The sequence below is a fragment of the Pseudorca crassidens genome, chromosome 10, assembly GCF_039906515.1.
Source record: "Pseudorca crassidens isolate mPseCra1 chromosome 10, mPseCra1.hap1, whole genome shotgun sequence".
Taxonomy (NCBI): domain Eukaryota; kingdom Metazoa; phylum Chordata; class Mammalia; order Artiodactyla; family Delphinidae; genus Pseudorca; species Pseudorca crassidens.
This window is the reverse complement of record NC_090305.1, coordinates 22,477,614-22,504,699: the sequence shown is the minus strand read 5'-3', so window position 1 is coordinate 22,504,699 and position 27,086 is coordinate 22,477,614. Positions and strand designations below refer to the sequence as shown.

Below are 27,086 nucleotides of genomic sequence, written 5' to 3'. Positions count from 1 at the left end.
TGCTAATTCCAGAATCTGGTTCCTTTTAAAAGATGGGGAAAAGTTGGAAAGAAGAATCCAGCAGACATCTCTAGAAGGAGGGCAAGAGCTGGATGAGGCTGAAAATTGCTCTCTTGATACTACTGAGAATCCAGGGTGCAGGGCCCCCTTGGACTTGTGGGGACAAGACAGGCAAAATGACTCCGGCTGCTCTCAGAGATGGGGACACCCAGAGAAGAATGAGACCAAACTCTGCACATGAAAAACAACAGTCATTATTCCAACGACAACAACTAAATAAGCAAAATATAAACACGCACAATAAAGACAGGGTCCGAGGATGGGAGCAAGGCCCGAGCCAAGGCTACCTGGTTACAGGAAGCCCTTGCTGCCCACAGTCCTGGAGACAGTACGAGACCCAGCTGATTTCTGAGCCTCTGAGATCACAGGTCCTGGTGGGACAAGGTTCTACTGAAGTGACGAGGACAAAGGAACAGAGCAGATGACCTGGCAGAGCAGTGACCCCATCAAAGCCCACGATGCAGTGAGCACGGAGTGGGCACAGGCCACGTCCACACCCAACTCCTTACCGCCTCCTCCTGTCCCACCTGCATCAGACAGAGCACAGCAAGAGCACACACAGATTCTGGAAGGTTCTCAGCGCTTCCATTTATTTTCTCTCTCAAACTTTAAGAATCCTTTCCTTTATTATCCCATCAATGCCTCATAGCAGGAATTAGAAATAACAAAATTCATATACAGATTTTATTTCCAACAGGCAAGATAAGACATTATTACTCAGTGCACCACGAAGTTAAGACAGGGATGGAGGTGGCCCAGCCCTGCCTCTGCTGGAACAGGCAAGTGGATCAGGGAAGAGAACACAGATCAGGGTGGGGAGGGGTCGTGGTGGGCAGGGGAGGGCCAGTCTCCCCATCTCCTCACATTATGTTACGAGAAACACAGAAACATTCAGATGCAGCTGCAGAAAGAGGAGTCACGGGATCTGAAGCCACATAGTGGGACCGTGCATTACTCAGTCCCACGAGGCTGCTGTCTCACACTGTGAAAGAAAATAATCATGAACAAATTCAGGTCAGTCATGTAAGTGCTGACCTTCCCAACAGCCCCCCACATGCTCAAATGTCCCATTCAAGGATCCCCACCACCCGGGGCATCTCCTCCACCCCAACATCTCTCCCAATCTAGGCCCTCCAGGGTCTCACCTTTAGGATCCGTGAGAGACACATCAGAGCCCTGAGCACTGTCACTGTCTGGGGGAGAACAAAACCAGGACATGGTCAGAACCCACAGGAGAGAAACTAGAGAAGGAACTTTAGGAGGGTGAGCCCCCCGCCATGGCCTCTTTCTTGTCTGCACCCTCACAAGGGTCTCAGGAATCACAGCCCCTGCACACTTACTTGCAGCCTGAGTGTAGCTCCCTCCTTTTTCACCTGTAAGAAGAAAACATCACGTGAGAGGCCAGGGAAAAGACTGAGTTGTGAGATCCTAGAGGAACTCCTTAGTCCTGGACCAGACAGAACTTTCCAGAACTGTTGACCAAAACCCATGATAGGATCAGGAACACGAAGAAAGGAGATATGCGGAGACTGGATCAACTTCTTCCCTCCTGGGGGTCTGTCAGCAGGAACCTTCCCTCTCTGACCTTCAAGTGCTGGTAACCTGGTCCCCAACTGGAATTATGAAGGTGAAAAAACCTGTCTTTCATTTCCACACGTGCTTTACAAAAGGCTAAGTGCCAGTCTGCACACTGACAAGCAATGTCTCTGAATGGTGCTGCCCAATACACACGCAGGCAAGCTTCAACCTGGGCTTGAACCCCCCAGTGACACAAGAAAACTCAGATCCCTCCCCCCTTCCCTACCTGAGTGCTTCTTCCTCCAGATCACAGCTCCAGCCACCACGGCTCCAGTGACCACCAAGAGAACCAGGCCAACAATGAGGCCTATGATGGCGATGGTGGGCTGAGGAGGTTCTGTGGAGGAAAGGGAAGGGGCCCTGACCTCAGGCACGAATCCCGACCTTGCTGAACGTGTCCAGAAGGGCTCCTGCTTTATCTGAGAGGAAGCTCCACCCCACACGTCCCTCCTTACCCCATCTCAGGGTGAGGGGCTCCTGAAGCCCCTCGTGCTGCACATGGCACGTGTATCTCTGCTCCTCTCCAGAAGGCACCACCAGGGCCGCCCACTTCTGGAAGGTTCCGTCCCCTGAAGGCCTGGTCTCCACAAGCTCCATGTCCTGGGTCTGATCCTCCCCATCACGCTGCCAGGTCAGTGAGATCTCCTCAGGGTAGAAGCCCAGGGCCCAGCACCTCAGGGTGACCTCACGGTCAGAGGTGGGGTGGTGGGTCACGTGTGTCTTTGGAGGGTCTGAGGAGGAAGAATCAGAAAATTCACACTTAGTGTTACCTTCATGGGCCACTGAAGCAACATCATGTGACCATCCTGAGAATGAAGAGCACAACAGGTTTGAAAAGAAACAGCAAAAACACCAGACACCAGCCTGGACTCCAGGGTCTGGGAAGATCTCCCAGTCCTTGGAAAGTTCTATGATAAGGATTAAAGCCAAGGTAGGAGGCTCCATGTAAAGGGGAGAATACAGAGCAATGGTCCTGACTTTGGTGGAGGCTGAATGCCTCAGAAAAGCTGGAGTCAGGCCTCCTAAGATGTTCTCAGGCTGAGAACAGACCTTGAGAGAGAAAGTCATGGTTCACAAGATGGGGGTCAGGGTCAAAGGGCGCCGCTGGTCAGTTATTTCACGGATGGTTTCCTGTTTCTTCCCGAAAGAGACTGGATTCCTTCACTGTCTTTCAGAGAAGTGAGGCCACGGGGGAGTCACTGTCTTGTACAGAATATGAAAACCTGGGCGGATTCCTCCCTCTCCCGACAAGAAGTTGGGGCAGTGTTCCCACAGGGACCCCATTTCCTCCCCTTGTGGGAAGCCAGCTCCAGCCCGAGGGGACACCAGGGAGGCCCCGCGGCCCCTCGTACCTGCGCGCTGCAGCGTGTCCTTCCCGGTCTCCAGGTATTTGAGGAGCCACTCCACACACCTGCCCTCCAGGTAGTTCCTGTGGTGCTCCGCAGCACCGGCCGCCTCCCACTTGCCCTTGGTGATCTGAGCCGCCGCGTCGGCCGCGGTCCAGGAGCGCAGGTCCTCGTTCAGGGCGATGTAATCGGCGCCGTCGTAGGCGTCCTGGCTGTACCCGCGGAGGAGGCGACCGTCCGGCCCCACGTCGCAGCCGTACATCCACTGGAGGGTGTGAGACCCTGACCCCGCCCCGACCAGCCGCAGCGATTAAACCCAAACCGAAAATGAAACCGGGTAAAGTCCCGCCGTTTCCTCCCGAGTCGGGGGGCCGGGCGGGTCCCGCAATGTTGGGGTGACCCTCGGACCCGGAGACTCGGGGCGACGCCAGCCCGTCCCTGGGGATGGGGGTCGTGACCTGGACCCGGGCCCGCGTCGCTCACCGGCCTTGCTCTGGTTGTAGTAGCCGCGCAGGGTGTCCAGGCCCGCTCGGTAAGTCTGTGCGTTTTCCTTGCAGCCCCGCGTCTCCCGATCCCAGTACTCCGGCCCCTCCTGCTCCACCCACGGCGCCCGCGGCTCCATCCTCGGATTCGGGGCGTCGCTGTCGAACCGCACGAACTGCGTGTCGTCCACGTAGCCGACGGCGATGAAGCGGGGCTCCCCGCGGCCGGGCCGGGACACCGCGGTGTTGAAATACCTCAGGGAGTGGGAGCCTGGGGGCGGGGAGGGGTGAGACCCGGTCCGACCCTCCTCCCGGCGCGGGTCCCCGGGTCCGAGGTGACGGGGCCGGCAGGGGGGAGGGGGCGAGGGGCTCGTGAGACGGAAAAGGTGTGGAGGTCGGAGAAGGGCCGGCACCCCGGGGGGAGAGAAGAGGGGGCGGGAAGCAAGGGAGGGACAGGCGGGGACGGGGGTGAGGGGGCGGGTGTGGACCGGGGGGGGGCGGCGGCGTGGCTCCTTCCCTGGGAGTCCTGACCCCCGACCCCCGGGGTCCCCTGGCTCCTCCTCGCAGAGGCCGTTCCCTCCCGACCCCGCACTCACCCGCCCAGGTCTCGGTCAGAGCCAGGGCCCCCGTGAGGAGCAGAAGGAGGGTTCGCGACGCCATGACCCACCACCTCGGCGTCTGAGGAGAAACTGCGTGCGGCGGGTCGGTGGAGACTTTATAACCGGGAACCGCGGGGACGCTGATTGGCTTCTCCAGAAACCGGACACGCAATGGGAGTGAGAAGTGGGGTCGCGTCACGAGTATCCAGGCAGGAGGGCCCGACACAGGTTGCGAGAGAGAAAGTGAAACTCCGGGAGCCTGGGAATCCCCACCACGGAGCGTCCCCGCCCCAGAGACCGCCTGACACCCTGAGAGCCTGAGAGCCTGCCCCTCCCGGGACCTGGGACTCTGCCTGATCCCTCCCCTCCTGCACCGAGAGCTCTTTGTCACAGTGTCTCCCTGAGTCCTGGCCCAGGGACTGTGTAGTCAGCGATTTTCACAGCATTGTGGTCAGAATATTTATACAGTCTTACAAACTAGTGATGACCCCACAGAAATTTTATGTGGATACTTCTATCGGTACTTTCCAAAGTAGAAATAATAGAGTTTAAAACTTTTAAATTAATTTATTTAGAATAATATTAATAACCCATGATTTAATATGAAAAATAACTACTTCCCAAAATACACACGGTAGTGGGAAAAGTGGAGCTTTTCAGATTTTTATATTTTTGCAAGTCTCTCTGTTGTCTGTCTCATTAGAAGACCCCTGGATGTTCATGTTTGCTTCTTCAATGGATCCGTTCTTTTGATTGACGTCTATGAAAATAAACAGGCCCACACACATGTAGGAGTAGTATTTTCAAAAACCTTTTCAGACAGTCATGGATGTTAGTCTTTGATACAGAACGAAAACTACACAAGTGGTAGTTTCTCAAAGGTTATTTTCAAAGTGGACCTGAAACAATATTATTAACTATTTCCTATTCTGTTACGTTAAACTCCATAACCCTATTTTGCACATTGAATGTCTCTTGGACTAAGATAAGATTTTTAAAAAGTAATACGTTGTTTCACTAAGTTATATAGATCTTCCAGTGTCATTCATTCTTTCAAGTAAACATTGTATTCCATGAAGAAGAGGGTAGTTCAGGTCACACAAATTATTTTCCTTGGGACATAGTACTTTGGAATGTAGCAGAAGGGCTTGATGGGTACTTCCCATGTCATCTTAGAAGGTACTTTTAAAATGTGGATTTAAGGGAGTTCCCTGGCCGTCCAGTGGTTAGGACTCAGAGCTGTCACTGCCATGGCCTGGGTTCAAGGGTTCAATCCCTGTTCAGGGAACTAAGATCCCACATGCTGTGGGGTGTGGCCCCAAAAAACGAAAAAGTGGATCTAAGGATAATTTAGGAAACAAAAGAATTTTTATGTATTTTTTAAAGTTTTTTTTTAATGAGGTATAGTTGGTTTACAATGTTGTGTTAATTTCTGTTATACAGCAAAGAGATTCAGCTATACATGTGTATATACATTCTTTTTCATTTTCTTTTCCATTATAGCTTATTAAGGGAAGATAAAAATTTGTAATGTATCAACCAGAATGTTTTAAAGCAAACCTGCTTTTTTTTTCTGCAAGTAAGTTGTGGTGAAAATAATTATATTGCAGTTTGCTACAGTAGTCTCCATCGCTGCTGAGTTATACCTCAAAGCAAATGTCAACATAATGGAAAGTCAAATAATATCTTAGTAATGCTATGAAAGTAGGTTTCACCTCATGGATCTCATGAAAGGGTCTCAGTGACTTCAAGGGTTCCACAGATCACACTCTGAGAACTGCTGTTTGAATAAACCTGGGAAAATCTCCTAACTGACCCTTGCTTTTGCCTCCTCTTCGTTTTGGAGAATCCCTCTCCCTGAGCTGGACTCCCTGCCTCCCCACACTTAGCTGAGGGCCCTGCCCCCGGGGCTCCTCTAGGAGAGAATTTACCCCTTGGAAATTGATCCCAGAGAGTGTCCTCAGTCCGGGAAGGGAGGTAGGGGGACAGGTGTTTCCCTTTTGGACCTGGAAACAGTTTGTGCCTGAAGGTACCATACCCACTCATAACCTAGTTTGGTTTTTTACACATCAGCTAAATATGTATTCATATCCCAGACAGAAATCTGACATCATCTCTAAGAGAAATAATATTGGCCCTTTCATGGGTCCAGTATATCTGACTTGAGGCCCAGAAAGCATGAAGAGCAGTCCTGTCCAATAGAATGTTCTGTGGTGAAGGAATTGTTCTATATCTGTACTGTCAAAATCAGGTAGCCACTAGCTACAGGTCGCTCTTTAGCACCTCAGAAGTGGCTACTGTGCTAAACACCTTAATGTTATTTAGTTTAAATAACATTAAATATGTGGCTAGTAGCTAGCCTATTGGGCATTGCATATCTATAATGTTCTTAATTTCCAGTCTCTTCCCCCAAAAAGATACTGTGTGACTCATAGGTTGATGCATATTAAAATAACCTTCACATGGAAATCATGGATTTGTCTATGTGGGTCTTAGATATATCCTTAAAATGCAGCATGCGCAGAAAGTTTCATTAACGTGTATTTTAACAACTAGAGTGTTCAGACATTAAGGACACCGTGGTTTATCACCTTAAGGTCATATGTGTTCAAGACTGCCCATCGCTGGGCTAATTCTTGTCTTTATAACCTTGAGCTCTTGCTGTTCTTTTCATTAACCTGGTAAATATAAGCAGACACTGAAGTCTTCACTTAGCCCAAGAGAAAGTATTCACTGAACACAGCATATATCAAATACCTTGCAGGACCTGTACATACTTGTGAAATGATAAAGCAGGAGATGTAAACCTTAGAATCCACCAGCTGAGAATTCTTTACTGACTGCTCCTGCTATTCGTTCCCCCCAAATTCAATCAATTCCGTTTCCCTTCACCCTTGGACCCCTCTCTCCTAGACAAAAAAATACATGAATTTTTTACATTTGGGGAATGAAGAGTCGTATGACCCAAAGAAGAAAAACCACTAAAAAATCATAAATTTTCTCTATGTCAACCAGACATTCACAAAGATACTAACACATGCCCTTGTCAAACTCAAAGACAAAAACATTGACAAACAGGTTGCAATGTTTTTCAGCCAAAGACCACCAGGAGGAAATCTGTGGGCAAACAAGTTGGATTTATTACTGGATGCAGCGAGGGAGATGACACACCATCGGGGACCACGGTGTCTTAGTGTGAGGTGTTAGAACATATACAGGAAGTGGGGTCTGGTTGGGTGATTTTGAGGAGGGTGTATGGAGGAGGGGCTCACTCTAGATTGGGTGTTGTCAGGAAGTGGGGCCAATTCTGTGACTGGGCATGTCAGTGAATCTTCCCTGTAAGGAGGGAAGACTAGAGTGAGGATGCAGCTGTGATTGGAAAGAAGCCGTGGTCGCTGGTATCAGCACAGGGAGAGGTTTGATACATTGTGAGGTGCATAGTGCTGCCTTGTTTGGTCTGTGCTTGGAGAAAATGATGTTGTGGTCTTGTTTTGTCACACTGTATCATGGTCTCAGGTGTCCTTGTTTGATGTTGATGTTCTGTGAGGTGACATATGTCCAACAGGAGAAGAACACGGCTGCGTGGTGAGCACCAGCCCAGCTTCTGGCAACGCTGAGGCCTAAGGTAAACTTCAGACCAGCTTCTGATGTTGGAGGCTGCTTTGTCCTTCCTGAATTCAGTGTTTAAAATAACTAAATCCCAAACAAAACATAATTAAAGTGTATTAGAAAACAATTTGGAAAATAAGAAATGCAAATGTCAAACAAATATATAACAAATAAATGTAAAGAAAAATGCAAATCTGGAATAAGAAATGGGAATAAGTTAAAATCTATCATCTTGTCAAAGATAATAGTAAGAGGAGAGTATTGACAGGAATTTAGGGAGAATATACTGTCATAAAGATTGATGGGATTGAAAACTGGTACAAAAATTTTAAAGGTCGCTATGCAGAATGTCTCAATTTCAGTATATTTACATTTAAAAATTTTTTAATTTTGTATTGGTGTATAGGTATTTTACAATGTTGCGGGGTGTTTTGTTTTCTTAGGTGTACAGCAACTTGACTCACTTATGCATAGACGTATATATGTCCTTTTTTGGGTTCTCTTCCCATATAGGTTATTATAGAGTGTTGAGTAGGGTTCCTTATGCTATACAGTGGGTCCTTGTTGATTATTTTATAAATAGTAGTGTGTATATGTTCTTCACAATCTGTTCATTTTTCCCTGCCCACCACCTTTCCCTTTTGGTAACCGTAAGTTTCTTTTCTAAGTCTGTGAGGCTGTTTCTCTTCTGTAAAGAAGTTCATTTGTATCCATTTTTAGATTCCACCTGTAAGTGATATCATAGGATACTTGTCTTTTCCAGTTTCGCTTCCTTCCTTGTGGCTGGAAATGGCATTATTTCATCCTTTTTATGGCTGAGTAATATTCCATTGTGTATATGTATCCTATCTTCATTATGCATTCATCTGTCCTTATACACTTAGGTTGCTTCCATGTCTTGGCTATTGTACATAGTGCTGCCATGATCGTTGGGGTGCCCGTGTCTTTTAAAACCACGGTTTTCTCCGGATCTAGGCCCAGGATTGGGATTGCTGGGTCACATGGTACTTGTATGTTTACTTTTTTAATCAACCTCCATACTGTTCTCCCTAGTGGATGCACCGATTTACATTCCCACCAACAGTGTAGGAGGGTTGCCTTCAATATGTTTACATTATGACATAGAAATTTCTCTTTCAGAAATTTATCCTGCGAAGATAACCACACATGTTCTCAAAAATATATATTCAAGGATGTTCTTGAATTGTGGTTTATAAAAGCAAAGAATGGAAACAAGCTAAATGCTATAGTCATTGTAATGATGGTAACTATGAATAGAGGAACACTTAATAAGAATTAAAGCAATAATGCCATGTGATTTACATAGTGGGTCAAATTTATTCCTCTAAGCAAACCCACGAGGGGACTTCCCTGGTGGTCCAGAGGCTAAGACTCCAAGCTCCCAATGCAGGGGCCCAGGTTCGAACCCTGGTCAGGGAACTAGATCCCGCATGCCACAATGAAGATCTGGTGCAGCCAATAAATAAATAAATTAATTAATTAAAACAAAAAGCAAACCCATGAGGCACCCAACATGTGATTCCTTTGTACAGACACAGACAGAGAGACTCAGAGAGAGAAGACACAGAAGTGGAGACTCAGAGAGGTTAAGGAGTGTATATCTCAAGGCCACCTTCAATCAGGATCTGGAGACACTGGAGAAAAAATGAAGAACAACAGGTGGGACCTGGGTGATATGTGACAGGCACTGTGGTGAGGGAGATGGACAGAAATGACAAAGATAAATGTAAATCACTACTGAGCTAAGTGCTGTGAGGAAGAAGTTCATGATATTATGAAAGTAGATAACCAAGAGACCTGACAGCTCCCCTACCACTGTTAGCAATAATATTTGAAAGATGTGAAAGATATATGGTATATTAAACAAAACAGAATTCTATACAATTATATAAAATCATAGAACCAAAAAGGGCTCTTTGAAATTAAAAATAATGTCATAGAAGTGTATAATTCAGTAGATGAATTGAAAAATTACAGTCATACTCACAGTAAGTAATAGGAATAGAAAAGTAATGGCAAGGAGGAGAGAAGACCTATAAGAATATTCCTCTATCAATCAAGAGATTCCAGTGAGTAAGCAATACAAGTTTCAAAAATAGGGGAGAGTAGGAAATAATAAAATAATTTTTTCAAGAAAACCTCTTGGAGTTTACAGACAAAAATTTACATCTGGAATGGCCTAAGCAAACTCTTACTGCAGTAGATGAAAACAGACCAACACTAAGAAACATCACAGTGAAATTGCAGAAAGGATGGAAAAGAAGAGAGACCTTGAAAGCTTCAAGAGGCAAAAAACATGGGCCTGGAGGCTAGAAAACAGTGAATCAACGCCTTCCGAATTCTAAGGAAAATAATCAGTATTTCCAACACAGAGTTCTATATTGAGTCAAGATGAGAGTAAGTCCTAGGGTAGCCTAAGACATTTCAGAGTTACAATGTTTTCCTTTCCATGTTCCCTTCTTCAGGATACTGTTAGACAAAGTGAGGGGGAAATGATGGAGAAAACCAACAGCAGGGAAACATGGGATCCAGGCAACAGGGAAGCCTTGTAAAATTATACAGTAGGAGAGAGAGGCAGAGGGCTGCCCAGAATGAGGAGAAGGAGATCCGGGACGTCAGCCCTGCCCCAGGTGTGCAGGGAACCAGTCTCCGTGTGGCAGCACAGAGGGCTGTGGAGGAGTCTGTGCAAAGAGGTGAAGTTGGTGGAATATCCGATGTGCTTGAATGTATTCAGAAAGACTTAGATTCTGCACAGAGTTTTAGAATGATTTAAAATGAGTACAATATGGGGCTTCCCTGGTGATGAGGTGGTTAAGAATCCACCTGCCAGTTCAGGGGACAAGGGTTTGAGCCCTGGTCCGGGAAGATCCCACGTGCTGTGGAGCAACTAAGCCCGTGGGCCACAACTACTGAGCCCGCCTGCTGCAACCACTGAAGCCCGCACACCTAGAACCCATGCTCCGCAACAAGAGAAGCCACCACAATAAGCCCGCGCACAGCAACAAAGAGTAGCCCGCTCGCTGCAATTAGAGAAAGCCCATATGCAGCAATGAAGACCCAAAGCAGGCAAATAAACTAAAAAAAAAAAAAAAAAAAAAAATGAGTACCACCAAAGTAAGACATTATTTATTCCAGCGAAATCTTAAATATCCATTCAAGAAAAGTGATCTTAGTCTACTAAATGCTCACTTGTGACTAGCATTTCTGTCATCATCATAAGGCAAATATTGCACAGCGAGCTAATCAAAATTACAAAACTGATAGATGTATAATTATAACTATTTTGGGAAGACAGGGGTGTGTGAAAGAAAAACCAATTAACTAAAGATGATACATAAAACTGAAAGCAAAGGAGTATTAAAGGCATGCTTTTTAGAGACATAGAAGAAACAATTAGAGAATCCGCTTAAGAACTAAAAGAGCTTCTCTCTGAGATTCAAGAGACAGGGGACATGGAAGATTGGGGACATCGGTCCAGATATCAAGTCTTATAGAAGTATTTTACTTTTTAAAACTATGTGCACATATCCATTAGCTAAAAATAAAAAGACAACCTAGTAGATGAGAGAATGGCCTTTGGCCTTAGGAAGTGTTCTGTTAAGAAGAGTCATAGAAATGGTGCAGTAGTTGGGAGGAAACTGTACACAGAGTGGTGGATGTTTATGGGAGAATTTTGTTTTGATTTATTTATTTTTGTTTGATTAATTTTAATGGGAGGAATTGCAGCATGTTTGTAGGCAGGGATGAAGGAGCAGTAGAGAGTGGGGAACTGATGACACAGGGGAGGATGGAGTCGGATCCTGTACCCACGCTGAGGGGCAGCCTCAGACAGGAGGGGACCATCCATCATCACTGGTGGGAAGGTGAGATACAGGTGCAGATATGGGAATAGTGGAGGAGGAGGATGTAATTCTCACCCGAGTGATTTTTTTTTCTGAGTGAAAAAAAAATGCTCATCATTAAGAACAGGGAGTGAGGGATGAGTGGCGGGGTCTGAGGGAAAAGGAGGAAATGAGAAATCGCCCTCTCAGGGGTGTGAGAGTGAGCTGACTGGGCAATGGCGTCTGCAGAGTGCAGGGTGGGGGCCACTGAGGTCTGGGCTGTTCAGCTTAGAGAAATTTCCAGCTCTTGGGCAACAACAGGAGGATGTATAAGAAACGAAAGAAAAATGCAACAAAATATCTGCAAATGTGAGGATTACATTCTTTTTACTTTGTCATTTATCACTTTCGACACTTTATTACTTACTTTACAGTGAACATACATTATATCCTATATTATACGTTACACATATACATCATAATAAGAATTCAAAAGCTTTGTTTAAATTTTTAAAAGGAAGGCAAGTGGGCAGAAAAAGTGAAGAGCTGTGGGCACAGAGCTGGACGTGCTGGGCTCCGTGCCTGAGCTCTGGGCAGTGAACTCACACAGCCTTTTCTCCTTTTCTCAGGACCGTGTTTTCTTTGGAGGGCAAGCAGGATTTTTCCCTTCTTTTTTCAGTGTGGTCACTTATTAGGACCTTGTCACCTCTTTGATGCTTCTAAGATAGTTTTTATATTTTACATGGCATTTTCAGCTATTTTCAGTGAGCAGAATTCTCCCTACAATCCAGCCCATCTTCTCCAGTAATGGAATTTCTGTGGCAGAATAGCTCAGTTAAAAGACTTTGGGTGCCAAAGTAGGGAATGTGTTTCCTAATGCATGATCTGAAGAGGATCTGTCAGGTGTTTTACAAGTGCAAGGGATTTTAATGTAATTTTTGAAAGCATATTTACCTACACAGAAGGGGACTGAAAAGGTACTCACGGGTATACAAAATAAATAATTCACGTTCTCCCTCTCGTCCCCCATTTGCCCAAGTCCTCTACTTGGAAACCACTGCGGTTGGCAATTTCTCATTTTCCTTCTCCCCAAATATATCTCTGCATTTATGAATACTCTTATGTCAGTGAAAGAGCTCAGGCCACAGACTGGGAGAAATTATTTGCAAATTCACATATCTGATGGAGGACTTGTTTTAGAATATACATAGAATGCTTAAACTCAATAATATGAAAACAATTAAAAAATGAAGGAAAGTCTGAACAGACACCTCTTCAAGAAGATCTATCCATGGAACTGCATATGAAAAGATGCTCAACATCATATATTATTAGGAAATGTAAATTTTAAAAAATGATGTATCATCACACCTATTAGAATAGCTAGAATCCAAGAACTGGTGATACCAAGTGCTGTCCAGGATGTGGAGCGACGGAAACCCTCACTCACTGGGGCAGGAATACGAAGCAGCACAGCCCCTAGAAATGATGGTCAGCAGTTTCTTATAAAGCTGCACATAGACCCTCCATCCAGTCTACTCAGCGCTCTAGTCCTCATGCAACTCATCTGAAAACTTATATATGCACAAACCCCGGCACACCAAAGTTTATAGCAGAGCGCCCCTCAAGTGTGGGCTGCACGTAGTGACTTCCTTTTAAAGGCTACAGTGCAGAAAGTGGGGAAGTAAAAATAGAAGTTCACAAGGAGAGACCTGGGAAATGTACCTTAGCTGGGTGATAAGGTGAACTTATTACTGATTATCAAGTGGAGAGTATACACCCTTGTTGTGTGGAGAATGTCACTTCATCTCTGTGGTTTCTTCCCCAAAATACTTTGCCCCAGTCAACCAACTGGAATAGAGGGACATTCTACAGTATCCCTGAGCAGTACTCGAAAACATCAAGGTCATCAAACACAAGGGACCTCTGAGAGACTGTCACAGCCACAGGAGCCTGAAGGAGACATGATTGGGACTTAGCACAATGTGTCTTTGATAGGATCGTAGATCAGGAAAAGGAAAAACTAATGAAGTCCAAATAAATTCTGGAGTTTAGTAATAATGTATCAACATTGCTTCATTAGCTGTGACAAATGTATGATGGTGATATAAGATATTACCACAGGGAGACTGAGCGTGGGAGTTACAGGAACTCTCTACTAACTCTGCTACTGTTTTTGTGAATCTCAAACTACACTAAAATGAAAAAAAAAAAAAATCTGCCAGAAACGAACAGGGAGTGAAATAAGAATCGACTTTGAGTTTTCCAGAGTGTTTTCATCAATGAGCTGGAGAGATGGGTTGTGGAGAGGAAAGATGGAAACCTCAGACACAAGGCAGGGCTCCAGGGCTCTCCTCCCCTCTAATCCCCGCCGCATCCCCGAGCCCGACCCCAGAGCTGCTCAGGCAGCATCTTCATCCCCTGATTGCTGACCAGCCTCCAGGGCAGCCATCTCTGTGGACTCAGACCACAGCCCATCCTCTCCCTTCACTGTGCTGAATAGGAGAGGGCGGAGTGGTGGCGCCCCCGTGTGGCCACAGTTGCTGATGACAGGCGACCTGAGCTCCCCTTTGACCCCCTTACAAAAGACCTGCCCAGGGTTTCCTTGGGCTCCTAACAGTGGGTCAGTGCTGCGCACAGAAGTTGGAGTTCATCCAGTGTCAAGTTCAAAGTCTGAACTGTTACTCAGAATACATGCTGACACGGACCTTTTTCTCCCCATCAAACTACCAAGGAAGGACTAAGGCCTCAGGGAGGCAGATTTCGAGGCCATTAAAAGCTGGTTCCCAAGTCCAGGGTGGACCCCACAAACAGACTGGGTGTCCTCACTCTCCAGGGGTGGGACCTTGAACCCCAAGTCCTTGTCACTTCTTGCAGCTGCTGACAGGGTTATAGACTCTTCCTCTAGGGAATCAACTCTGGAACCTCCATCCCTAGAATGGGGTAGAAGCGGGGGAGGGGGAGGAGATCCCCTAAGATATCTGCCTATGAAGATGGGGAGGCTCCTGGAGAAGTGAGGAGAGGAAGGAAACAGTGACATTAGGGGATGGAGGCCAACAGGAGTGGAGGGGGAGGAATGAGAGAGGAGAGGCGCAGGGCGGCTCACTCAGTGGACACGTATGCGGGAAGGGTGGGGTCTGTGTGGGGAGAGGCTCAGGGGCTTCTGGCCTGGGCGCTGGTAGAGGCTCTGTTTTTCACCTGGATGATAAGTACACAGGTGTTAGCTCTCTATTTTGCTGGTAAACTATGCTTATGTTTTAGGTGTTTTCCTGTCCTTACAGGTATGGTATAACTCAAATACACCTGGAAGAAAGAGAAAAGAGAAAAGGAGAGAGGGGAGGTGGTTAAAGGAATTCCTCTCTTCCAGAGAAATAACCTCACCCCCAGTCCTCACTCCACCCCACACACACATGGTGCTGGGGGCAGCAGGGAGACTCAAGGAAGGGAGAGTCCATCCCAGCTCACAGCCCGGGGCTACCTGGACATCGTCTCCCTGTGAGCTAAGACAGCGGTGACCACTGTGCCAAAAAGACTGGCTAAAGACCTTTGGAAAAAGATGGGCCCAGCTGGTGGAGGTGGAGAGCAGAGGACAGGAGAGCAGAGGACAGGACATGGAGTGGAGCCTGTAGACCACAGTGGGACAAGTAGATCAGCCATGAGTCTGGGGCCGGGGGTCCCCCTAACATTTCCCTGAGACACAAAAACGACCTCCCCCCTCCCCAGACCTACAGGACCCAGGCGTCCCAACACCGTACCCAAGGACACCAAGCATGGCCCTCCTGTCCAGGCATGAAGTCCGCCACGGTTTGAAGCCTCAAGGGTCCTCTCCGCTCCTCCCCAGTCCCGAGAGCCCAGGACACCCCGGTGTCCTGTCTCTTCTTCCCCTCCGTGGACCTAATAATAGACAGGAACCTGCTGTCTGGATCCCTCCAGCCACTTCCCAACCTGAATTTAAAGGCCCTGTGGTCCTGGACTCAGATCTAATTTCTGGCGCTGATGTTGACCCTGGACTTCGGGGTCAGAGGTCAGGGGAGGCTCCCCAGGGCCCCACAGGCTGCAGCTGAGCCAGGCTTCCAGCTGAACAGAATCAGCTGATTCTGGACATAAAACTGCTACCTGGAGGAGACATATCAGCCACACGGAGGAGTGGAAAGCTGCCTTTGTCTCTCCCCCCTTCCATCCACAACCAGGAAACATCCACGACACACCACAGGTGACTCTGCCCAACACACCAGGACTCCGGAGAATGCCACCAGTGTGCATGGAAAGGTGGGTGGACTGGGACACAGAGACGAGGCTGAACCGAGGGAAGAGCAGAGGCGGAGCCTGCGATCCTGTTCTCCACCTGCGGCCTCTGAGCTGGAAGCCCCAGAACACCCAGTAGCAGCCGCAACAGGACACAGGAATCCAGCCTTCCAGCCTCAGCAGTGCCCAGGGCCCCAGGTAACTAGGCAGCAGCAGAAGTGGGTCCTGGGGCCCCAGCCACCAGCCCCTGAGACGCCCATGACTTTGGCCCCTCCAGCCACCCACTGGCAGCAGCAGAGCCGGAGAACCTTACAGCACGGGACATGGCAGAGGTGCCTGCACCACCCCAGCTACCCACGCCCCCCTCTTCCCCCGTGGTTCAGGGGATCCCAGACACGAGGGAAGAGCCCACTATCCCAGGTCACAGGCAGTGATGCCAGTGGCACAGGCAGCAACAAGGCAGCAAAATCCCTGGAGGCACAAGAAGCAATAAGAGGGCACGGGACCACACCCCTGATGGGGGTGGAAAGCGCCAACTCTCCCAAGCAGGTAACGCAGGTAGTAGAACCCCAAACCTGTGCTCTAGCGCCACCTCCTGGAAGAGAAGCGAAAAGCCTCTGCTCTAATTTGTTGAATGGTTAGAATGAAGCAGAAAAATGCTCCGCACTTCACCAGTGCTGGCAGAGGAACAGCACAGCAAGCACACGAAGAACCACAGTAACACTGCATCACGAAAAGTAAAGGACAGTTCTCCAGAAACCAAACTTAAGGTCATGGAATACTGTGACATAACTGATAGAGATTTCAAAACAGCTCATGAGGAAACGCCACAAGCTCCAAGAAAATTCAGAAAGGCAGTATAACGAGCTCAGGAATACTATGAATGAACAGAAGGAATACTTTACCAAAGAGATTGAAACGCTAAGCAAAACTATATAATTTCAGTGTACTTATGTGGCGCACTTTCTTTAAATTGATACTTAAATATTTTATCCTGATGCTATTATAAATTGCATTTAAACGTATTCATTTTCCGAGTCCCGCGCTCCGGTGTGCTCCCGCCCAGCCACCCGCCCCGGATCCGGCGCCACCGTGCCCAAGTGCCCCAAGTGTGACAAGGAGGTGTACTTGGCTGAGCGGGTGACGTCCTGGGGAAGGACTGGCATGGCCTTGCCTGAAGTGTGAGAAATGTGGAAAGACGCTGACCTCGGGGGGAGGGGACACAATGAGCATGAAGGCAAGCCCTACTGCAACCAACCCTGCTACTGGGCCATGTTCGGACCCAGAGGCTTTGGGCGCGGTGGAGCGGAGAGTCACACTTTCAAGTAAACCCAGGTTTTGGAGACCCCATCCCCGGCTGCCCCCGGGGCCGCGGCCCTCTAGGCCGATGGCGGGCCTTCTCCACAGGCACCTGGGGCTGTCCTGTAGACCCCCATGCCCTCAATAAACCCGTACACTTGGAAGAAAACAAAAGAAAACACATTCATTCATTTTCCTAATTTTATATTTCTGGCACAGAACTCTTAAAATCCTTCGAATCTCCTAAGTGATGAGAGCCGCAGAGGTGTGTTTTGTTATGTTAAAGGTCGGCTTTTGGACTGAACCTAAGGATGGGGGCTGGTTACCAGGAGAAGCAACCATGTTAATAGGCAGTTGGAATTTCCGGTACCACCGCATCCCCCACGTCCTGGGAGCCGAGAGGGGCCGGAGGTTTCACCTACTGCAATGGCCCATGATGTAATCAATCGTGCCTGTTTAATGAAGCCTCCATAACACCCCAAAATGATGAGGTTCAGAGAGCCTCCACGCTGGTGAATACACGGAGATTTGGGGAGAGTGTCCCAATCGGAGAGGACACGGAAGCTCCACGCCCTTCCCACACACTTGCCCTTTGTGTCTCCTCCGTCTGGCTGTTCCAGAGTTACATCCAGTAGTCTAGTAAGGAAAGTGTTCCTGTGAGTTCCGTGAGCCGCTCTAGCAAATTAATCAAACCCGAGTGGGGGATCATTAGAACATCCACTCTGTAGCCAGTCGGTCAGAAACACAGGTGACAACCTGGACTCGAGATTGGCATCTTAAGGAGGGGGCGGGCGTGCAGGACTGAGCACTAACCTGTGGGGTCTGACGGTGCCCGCGGTAGAGTCAGAGTTGAGTGAATGGGGTCGCAGGGGAAATCCAAACATGGGAATATTGTAATCTGATGATCGCAATATTAATGGCAAAGAAAGAAGGACGGGAGGGTGGGAGAAAAAGCCTGGGTCTTGCCTGCGATCATCTGTCTCCTGCTACACAGAACAGCCAGCCTGGGAGAGATGGGAGAGCTCCAGAAAAGAGAAGGAAACAATAGTTTTACCCACTGTAATCTTACACCTTCCCCCAGGAGCTGAAATAGACACTGTTTGATTTCACCCCTCCCTTCCTGGAGTTTTAGACAAAGGTTCCACTGAGTAATTGGTGTCGACCTGTGCAGGTGTACCGCGTCTTATTGCATTTTGAAGATACTGCATGTTTTACTAATTGAAGGTTTGTGCCAACCCTGCAGTGAGCAAGTCACCAGCGCCACTTTTCCAACAGCATTTGCTCACTTCATGTCTCTGTGTGTTGGGCTGCACCCCGCAGGCCTACGAGGCCTGTGCTTGCCCAGCTTCAAGACAGAAGAAAGGCTCGGAGTCAGCAACAGAGGCGTCAGTGGTGTAATGGATGGGGAAGCTTACACGTCTGAAGCAAGATCCTGGAGCGACACCCCGCCGTGTGCGGGGGCCAGGGGGTATATTACCAGTTATAGGGGAATTGACATCAGGTGGGCTCATTAGTTACCAGGGAAACCAGTAGACGGCACACCCCTCACATCCTCCCTGATAAGAACAATCACTAGCTAGGGCTGGGGGCAAGTATGTAGGAGGTCAGTCATGTGTAGGTGGAGCAGGCCTTGGTGGGACAGGGGATGTACAAGAGAACAAGAGAACAGCCATCCTGAGTGGCCTGACCATACACTGTATCAGAGTTTGGTAATTCAAACAATATTTCAAACTTTTCATTATTATTATATTTATTATGCTGGTCTGTGATCAGTGATCTTTGATGTTATTATTGTAATTGTTTGAGGGCACAAGGAACCACTCCCATAGAAGACAACAAACTTATGGATAAATCTGTGTGTGTTCTGACTGCTCCACCGACCAGACGTTCCCTCATCTCTCTCCCTCTCCTCAGGCCGCCAGATTCCCTGAGACACAACAACATGGAAATTAAGCCAATTAAAAACCGTGCAATGGCTTCTAAATGATCAAGTGAAAGGAGAGTAGCACATGTTTCACTTTAAATCAAAAGCTAGAAATGATTTTGAGGAAGGCATGTCAAAAGCCTAGATAGGCTGAACGCTAGGCCTCTTGCACCAAACAGTTAGGCAAGTTGTGAAAGCAAATGAGCAGTTCTTGAAGAAAATACATAGTGCTACTCCAGTGAGCACACGAATGGTGAGAATGCAAAACAGCCTTATCGCTGATATGGAGAAAGTTTTAGTGCTCTGAAAAGAAGATCAAACCACCCACAGCATTCTCTTCAGCCAAATTCCAAACCACAGCAAGGCCCTAACTCTCTTCAATTCTATGAAGGCCGAGAAGGTGAGGAGCTGCAGAAGAAAAGTTTAAAGCTAGCAGAGGTTGGTTCATGAGGTTTAAGGAAAGAAGCCGTCTCTGTAACATGGAAATGCGAGGTGAAGCAGCACATGCTGACATAGATGCTGCAACAAGTTATCCAGAAGTTCTAGCTAAGACCATTAATGAAGGCGGCCACACTAAATAACAAATTTTCTGTATAGATGAAACAGCCTTCTATTGGAAGAAGATGCCATCTAGGACTTCCATAGCTAGAGAGGAGAAGTCAATGCCTGGCTTCAAAACTTCAAAGGCCAGGCTGACTCTCTTGTTAGGGGCTAATGCAGCTGGTGACTTAAATTTGAAGCCAGTGCGTATTTTCCATTCCTCAAATCCCAGGCCCTTTGAGGTTTATGCTAAATCTACTCTGCCTGTGACCTGTAAATAGAACAACAAAGCCTAGATGAGAGTACATCTGTTTACAACATGGTGGACTAAATGTTTTCAGCCCACTATTGAAACATACTGCTCAGAAAAAGATTCCTTTCAAAATATTACTGCTCATTGATGATGCACTTGGTCCCCCAAGAGCTCTGATGGAGATACACAATGAGACATTCCCTTCTCTCCTGCTTTCCCTGGTTGCTCATGGACCAATGACATGGTCTTAGGTATGTTGGGTCGTGCTGATAAGGGCAACATCCCAGGGACAGCAGAAAACCAAGGTCAAGGAGACCTGGATGCTTGGACATCCTCGTGGTGCAGAGCCACCCTAGCAGCCCTGGAACTGCCTACCTCACTGTCATGGGAGCCACACACTAGCTTCCATCCTGTGAGACCACTGTTATTTGGGTTTCTGCTGCACATACTGAATTAATACATATCGAGAGAGTAGGACTTCCCAGGAGTGTGTGGCCATGGTGGTCTGTTCTGGAGATGAGCACAGATATATTTCGTGTCACCTCTGTGGGCTCTTGGGACATTACTGTGAGTTAGAGAAAGGGAGAACTGGGCCAGAGGGGGCAGCACAGGGAGATTGGAGATTGTTACCCTCCTCATCTTTCTAGCCATGGGGTCTGGCCTAGGCAAGTGTTTGGGTCACCGGGTGTTAGATTTGGCAGTCCTTGTTTCTTCACTTCCTGTCCTCCTTGCGGACCAGACCTCCTGCTCATCCTACGTAGGACCAGAACCACTGCTGGTCCCCTCCTCATCACCCTGTCTGATGACAGGGACTGTGGAGGTGGAAATCTAGAGGATTAACCCCTCAGGTAGAAAAGGAGTGCAGGGTCATTCCGCCTCAGATTCCGTGAGGAGTGTGTGCTTCCCCCAACTGGTTTGAACAGCTGACCTCATTCCCTGTGCCCTGGTGATCATAAAATTCTATCACTTAAGTGTATTCTCTTTATTACAAATGAGTCACTAGGTCCAGCTTATACTCCAAAGGTGGGAATTACACAAGTGCATGAACACCAGGAGATGGGAATCACATCTTAGAAGTGTGCTCACCACAAGGGGGACTCTGGCAACCACCTGAAAGTGTGGCATCTCACAGGGCTGGTAGCCAGGAGTGCAGAGATCAGAGCTGAGGTCCAAGGGATTTTGTGTTCATCCCACAGGAATACAGGACAAAATTATGATGCCAGAAAGGTAGCCCAGTCTTCTAGGTAATTTGTGGAATGGAAGAGGCAAAAGGCTAGGTAGAAATATAAAGGAGAGGAAATAAAAGGACACCCAGCAGTTCTAATAGTTAATGTTCTCACTTATTTTCTTATGTTTCTGAGAATTTGCAAAAGTCATTTTGTTTAATCGTTACATGGTTTAATAATCAGCATGACCTTAAATAACTTAGGAAATATAATGAACCGAGGGATGAGGAAATCACATGACTCAGGCCCGACAAGTCAGGTTACCACGTTGTACCACATCCACCTAGCAACAGGGACTGGTCCAAGGGTAGTCTTTCCTCTCCAGTACTTTATGTATGCTCAATGTGAGAAAGATGTTTATCTTTCTGCTAAAGTTGTGAAAGTGGGTAATGTGAGGGGCTTAGAGATCATATTGTCTGTCTTCCCCAGGAACAGTGAAAGAGAAGAGAAATTGAGGTCTGATGACAAGTTTGAGTCTCCGGGTCCAATCATGTATCTAACTGGCCTCACCCCCGGCCTTCCCTGGTAAATCAACATGTTAAACCTCTTTTGCCAAAGCTAGATTCATTCGACTTTTGTTAACTTGTAAGTGAAAGAGTCCTCTCACAAGAAGGCAGACTTTTCTGTGATGCTGGATATTTAGATAACACTCGTTCACATATTATTAAGACTTTATTTTTATAGAGTAGTTTTTTTTGTTTTTTGTTTTTTTTTTGCAGTACACGGACCTCTCACTGTTGTGGCCTCTCCCGCTGCGGAGCACAGGCTCCAGACGCGCAGGCTCCGCGGCCATGACTCACGGGGCCCAGCCGCTCCGCGGCATGTGGGATCCTCCTGGACCGGGGCACGAACCCGTGTCCCCTGCATTGGCAGGCGGACTCTCAACCACTGCGCCACCAGGGAAGCCCTTGTAGAGTAGTTTTAAGTGCACAGCAAGATTGAGGGGGATATACAGAGATTTCCCATATACTCCCTGCCCCCATACATGCATAGCATGCCCCATTATCAATGTCCTCTGAAGAGTGGTGCGTTTGTACCGCTGATGGACCTACACTGACACATCATCATCACCCACAGTCCGTAGTTTATATTATGATTCACTCTTGGAACTCTACATTCTGTGGGTTTGGACAAATGTATAGGAACATGTGTCCATTATTATAGTGTCAGACAGAGTGTTTCACTACCCTAAAAATCCTCTATTTTCTGCCTACTTATTCCTCCCCTCACTCCCCAACCCCTGGCAACACATCTTTTTACTGTCTCCAGAGTTTTGCCTTTTCCACAATGTCATATGCTTGGAATCATACAGTATATAGACTTTTCAGATTGGCTTCTTTCACATGGTAGTATGCATTTAAGGTTCCTCCAAGTCTTTACAAGTCTTGCTAGTTCGTTTCTTTTTGACACTCCATAATATCCCATTGTCTGGATGTACCACAGTTTATTTATCCCTTCACCTACTGATGGATGTCTGAGTTGCTTCCGAGTTTTGACAATTATGAATAAAAGTGCTATAAATATTCATATGCAGATTTTTGTGTAGACAGGTTTTTAACTCCTTTAGGTAAATACCGAGGAACACAACCGCTGGATTGTCTGCTGGATTGTCTGGTAAGAGTACATGTATTTAGTTTTGTAAAAAACTGCCAAACCGTCTTCCAAAGTAGCTGTACCATTTTGCCTTCCCACCAGCAATGAATGAGAGTTCTTGTTATTCCACATCCTCTCCAGCATTTGGTCTTCTTAGTGTTCTGGATTTTGGCCATTCCAATGCGTGCGTAGTAGTATCTCATTGTTTTAATATGCATTTCCATGATGACATAAAATGGGAACATCTTTTCATATGCTTATGTGCCATGTGTATATCTTCTTTGGTAAGCTGTCTATTAAGGTCTTTGGTACTTTTTTTTGTTTTTTGGCTGCATTTGGGTCTTCGTAGCTGCGCGCAAGCTTTTCTCTAGTTGTGGCGAGCGGGGGCTACTCTTCGTTGCAGTGCGTGGGCTCCTCATTGCGGTGGCTTCTCTTGTTGTGGAGCACGGGCTCTAGGTGCACGGGCTTCAGTAGTTGTATCACGGGGGCTCAGTAGTTGTGGCTCACGGGCTCTAGAGTGCAGGCTCAGTAGATGTGGCGCATGGGCTTAGTTGCTCCGCGGCATGTGGAATCTTCCCAGCCCAGGGATTGAACCCGTGTTCTCTTCATTGGCAGGCGGATTCTTAACCACTGCACCACCAGGGAAGTCCCTTTGGCCCATTTTTAAATGAGACTGTTTTCTTATTGTTGAGGTGTAAGTGTTCTTTGCCTATTTTGAATAAGAGTTCTTTATCAGATGCGTCTTTTGCAAATTTTTATCCCAGTCTGTGTCTTGTCTTCTCAGTCTCTTGACATTGCCTTTCTGTGAGCAGATATTTTTCATTTCAATGAAGTCCAGCTTATCACTTGTTTCTTTTATGGATTGTGTCTTTGGTGTTTTATCTAAAAAGTCACTGCCATACTCAAGGTAATCTAGGTTTCCTCCTATGTTACTTCTAGGTGTTTTACACTTTTGCATTTTACCTTTAGGTCTGTGGTCCATTTTGATTTAAATTTTGTGAAGGGTGTAAGGTCTACATCTAGATTCTGTTTATTTTTTCGCATGTGCACGTCCAGTTGTCCCAGCCCCATTTTTCTTTTTAACATCTTTATTGGAGTATAATTGCTTTACAGTGGTGTGTTAGTTTCTGCAGTATAACAAAGTGAATCAGCTATATGTATACATATATCCCCATATCTCCTCCCTCAAGGCTTACCTCTGGGCTTCCTATCTTGTTCCGTTGATCTGTGTTTCTGTGTTTGTGCCAGTACCATATTGTCTTGATTACTGTAGCTTTGTAGTATAGTCTGAAGTCAGGGGGTCTGATTCCTCCAGCTCCGTTTTTTCCCCTCAAGTCTGCTTTGGCTATTGGGGGTCTTTTGTGTCTCCATACAAATTTTAAGATGTTTTGTTCTAGTTCTGTAAAAAATGCCACTGGTAATTTGATAGGGATTGCATTGAATCTGTAGATTGCTTTGGGTAGTATAGTCATTTTCACAATATTGATTCTTCCAATTCAAGAATATTGATTCTTCCAATTCAAGCCCATCTGTTGCTATCATCTTTAATTTATTTCATCAGTGTCTTATAGTTTTCTGCATACAGGTCTTTTGTCTCCCTAGGTAGGTATATTCCTAGGTATTTTATTCTTTTTGTTGCAATGGTAAATGGGAGTGTTTCCTTAATTTCTCTTTCAGATTTTTCATCAGTATTGTATAGGAATGCAAGAGATTTCTGTGTATTAATTTTGTATCCTGTAACTTTACCAAATTCATTGATTAGCTCTAGTAGTTTTCTGGTGGCATCTTTAGGATTCTCTATGTATAGTATCCTGTCATCTGCAAACAGTGACAGTTTTACTTCTTCTTTTCCAATTTGTATTCCTTTTTCTTCTCTGATTGCCGGGGCTAGGACTTCCAAAACTATGTTGAATAATAGCGGTGAGAGTGGACATCCTTGTCTTTTTCCTGATCTTAGAGGAAATGCTCTCAGTTTTTCACCATTGAGAATGATGTTTCCTGTGGGTTTGTTGTATATGGTCTTTATTATGTTGAGGTAGGTTCCCTCTATGCCCACTTTCTGGAGAGTTTTTATCATAAATGGGTGTTGTGTTGAATTTTGTCAAAAGCTTATTCTGCATCTATTGAGATGATCGTATGGTTATTATTCTTCAATTTGTTGATATGGTGTGTCACATTGATTGATTTCATGTATTGAAGAATCCTTGCATCCCTGGGATAAATCCCACTTATTCATGGTGTATGATCCTTTTAATGTGTTGTTGGATTCTGTTTGCTAGTATTTTGTTGAGGATTTTTACATCTATATTCATCAGTGATATTGGTCTGTAATATTTTTTTTTGTAGTATCTTTGTCTGGTTTTGCTATCAGGGTGATGGTGGCCTCACAGAATGAGTGTGGAAGTGCATCTTCCTCCACAATTTTTTGGAAGAGTTTGAGAAGGATGAGTGTTAGCTCTTCTCTAAATTTTTGATAGAATTCACCTGGGAAGTCATCTGGTCCTGGGCTTTTGTTTGTTGGAAGATTTTTTAATCACAGTTTCAATTTCCTTACTTGTGATTGGTCTGTTCATATTTTCTATTTCTTCCTAGTTCAGTCTTGGAAGGTTATACCTTTCTAAGAATTTGTCCATTTCTTCCAGGTTGTCCATTTTATTGGCATAGAGTTGATGTAGTAGTCTCCTAGGATGCTTTGTATTTCTGCAGTGTCTGTTGTAACGTCCCCTTTTTCATTTCTAATTTTATTGGTGTGAGTCCTCTCCCTCTTTTTCTTGATGAGTCTGGCTAATGGTTTATTAATTTTGTTTATCTTCTCAAAGAACCAGCTTTTAGTTTTATTGATCTTTGCTATTCTTTTATTTTTTTCTATTTCATTTATTTCTGCTCTGATCTTTATGATTCTTTCCTTCTGCTAACTTTGGGTTTTGTTTGTTCTTCTTTGTCTCGTTCCTTTAGGTGTAAGGTTAGATTATTTATTTGAGATTTTTATTGTTTCTTGAGTTAGGCTTGTATAGCTATAAACTTCCCTCTTAGAACTGCTTTTGCTGCATCCCATAGGTTTTGGATTGTCATGTTTTTATTGTCATTTGTCTCTAGGTATTTTTTGATGTCCTCTTTGATTTCCTCAGTGATCTCTTGGTTATTTAGCGATGTAGTGTTTAGCCTCCATGTGTTTGTGTCTTTTACATTTTTTCCCCTGTAATTCATTTCTAATCTCATAGCGTTGTGGTAAGAAAAGATGTTTGATATGCTTTCAATTTTCTTAAATTTACTGAGGCTTGATTTGTGACCCAAGATGTGATCTATCCTGGAGAATGTTCCGTGAGCACTTGAGAAGAAAGTGTAATCTGCAGTTTTTGCATGGAATGTCCTATAAATATCAATTAAATCTAACTGGTCTACTGTGTAATTTAAAGCTTTTGTTTCCTTATTTATTTTCATTTTGGATGATATGTCCATTGGTGTAAATGAGGTGTTAAAGTCCCCCACTATTATTGTGTTACTGTTGACTTCCTCTCTTACAGCTGTTAGCAGTTGCCTTATTTATTGAGGTGCTCTTATGTTGGGTGCATATATATTTATAATTGTTATATCTTCTTCTTAGATTGGTCCCTTGATCATGATGTAGTGTCCTTCCTTGTCTCTTGTAACATTCTTTATTTTAAAGTCTATTTTATCTGATATGAATATTGTTACTCCAGCTTTCTTTTGATTTCTATTTGCATGGAATATCTTTTTTCCATCCCCTCGCTTTCAGTCTGTATGTGTCCCTAGGTCTGAAGTGGGTCTCTTGTAGACAGCATATATGTGTTCTTGTTTTTGTATCCATTCAGCAAGCCTGTGTCTTTTGGTTGGAGCATTTAATCCATTCACGTTTAAGGCAATTATTGATTTGTATGTTCCTATGGCGATTTTCTTTATTTTTGGGGTTTGTTTTTGTTGGTCCTTTTCTTCTCTTGTGTTTCCCACTTAGAGAAGTTCCTTTAGCATTTGTTGTAGAGCTGGTTTGGTGGTGCTGAATTCTCTTAGGTTTTGCTTGTCTGTAAAGCTTTTGATTTCTCCATTGAATCTGAATGAGATCCTTGCCGGGTAGTGTAATCTTGGTTGTAGGCTCTTCCCTTTCATCACTTTACGTATATCATGGCACTCCCTTCTGACTTGCAGAGTTTCTGCTGAGAAATCAGCTCTTAACCTTATAGGAGTTACCTTGTATGTTATTTGTCATTTTTTCCTTGCTGCTTTCAATAATTTTTCTTTGTCTTAATTTTTGCCCGTTTGATTACTATGTGTCTTCACATGTTTCTCCTTGTGTTTCTCCTACAGAAGACTCACAGCACTTCCTGGACTTCGGTGGCTATTTCGTTTCCCATGTTAGGGAAGTTTTTGACTATAATCTCTTCAAATATTTTCTCGGGGCCTTTCTCTCTCTCTTCTCCTTCTGGGACCCCTATAATGCGAATGTTGTTGCGTTTAATATTGTCCCAGAGGTC

At 45.8% G+C, this 27,086-nt stretch overlaps 1 protein-coding gene and 1 pseudogene across 5 annotated transcripts; one reads left to right on the top strand and one right to left on the bottom strand.

Moving 5' to 3' along the window:
• Nucleotides 1-730: 730 nt before the first annotated feature.
• LOC137231778 (BOLA class I histocompatibility antigen, alpha chain BL3-6-like) lies at nt 731-4,218 on the bottom strand. 5 transcript variants are annotated; one of them, XM_067752428.1, is made up of 8 exons: nt 4,063-4,218; nt 3,468-3,737; nt 2,991-3,266; nt 2,094-2,369; nt 1,865-1,975; nt 1,401-1,433; nt 1,206-1,253; nt 731-1,042 (listed from the first exon to the last, which is right to left on the bottom strand). In XM_067752428.1, the coding sequence occupies exons 1-8, from the start codon at nt 4,124-4,126 to the stop codon at nt 1,038-1,040; spliced, it is 1,083 nt and encodes a 360-aa protein (XP_067608529.1). In that variant the 5' UTR covers nt 4,127-4,218; the 3' UTR covers nt 731-1,037. The 5 variants fall into 5 exon arrangements, with proteins under 5 accessions (XP_067608529.1, XP_067608530.1, XP_067608532.1 ...); XM_067752429.1 differs by lacking the exon at nt 1,206-1,253; XM_067752431.1 differs by lacking the exon at nt 1,865-1,975.
• Nucleotides 4,219-15,512: 11,294 nt separating this feature from the next.
• LOC137232874 (cysteine-rich protein 1 pseudogene) lies at nt 15,513-17,207 on the top strand (annotated as a pseudogene).
• The last annotated feature ends 9,879 nt before the right edge of the window (nt 17,208-27,086 follow it).

Bases quoted from the DNA above. Each gene is read 5' to 3' on its own strand.
- LOC137231778 (XM_067752428.1), bottom strand. From the start codon at position 4,126: ATGGCGTCGCGAACCCTCCTTCTGCTCCTCACGGGGGCCCTGGCTCTG. The intron at 2,370-2,990 runs GTACGAGGGGCC...CTTCCTCCTCAG, and splicing joins GGACACGCTGCAGCGCGCAG to ACCCTCCAAAGACACACGTG. The intron at 1,254-1,400 runs GTAAGTGTGCAG...GTTCTCCCCCAG, and splicing joins GAGCTACACTCAGGCTGCAA to ACAGTGACAGTGCTCAGGGC.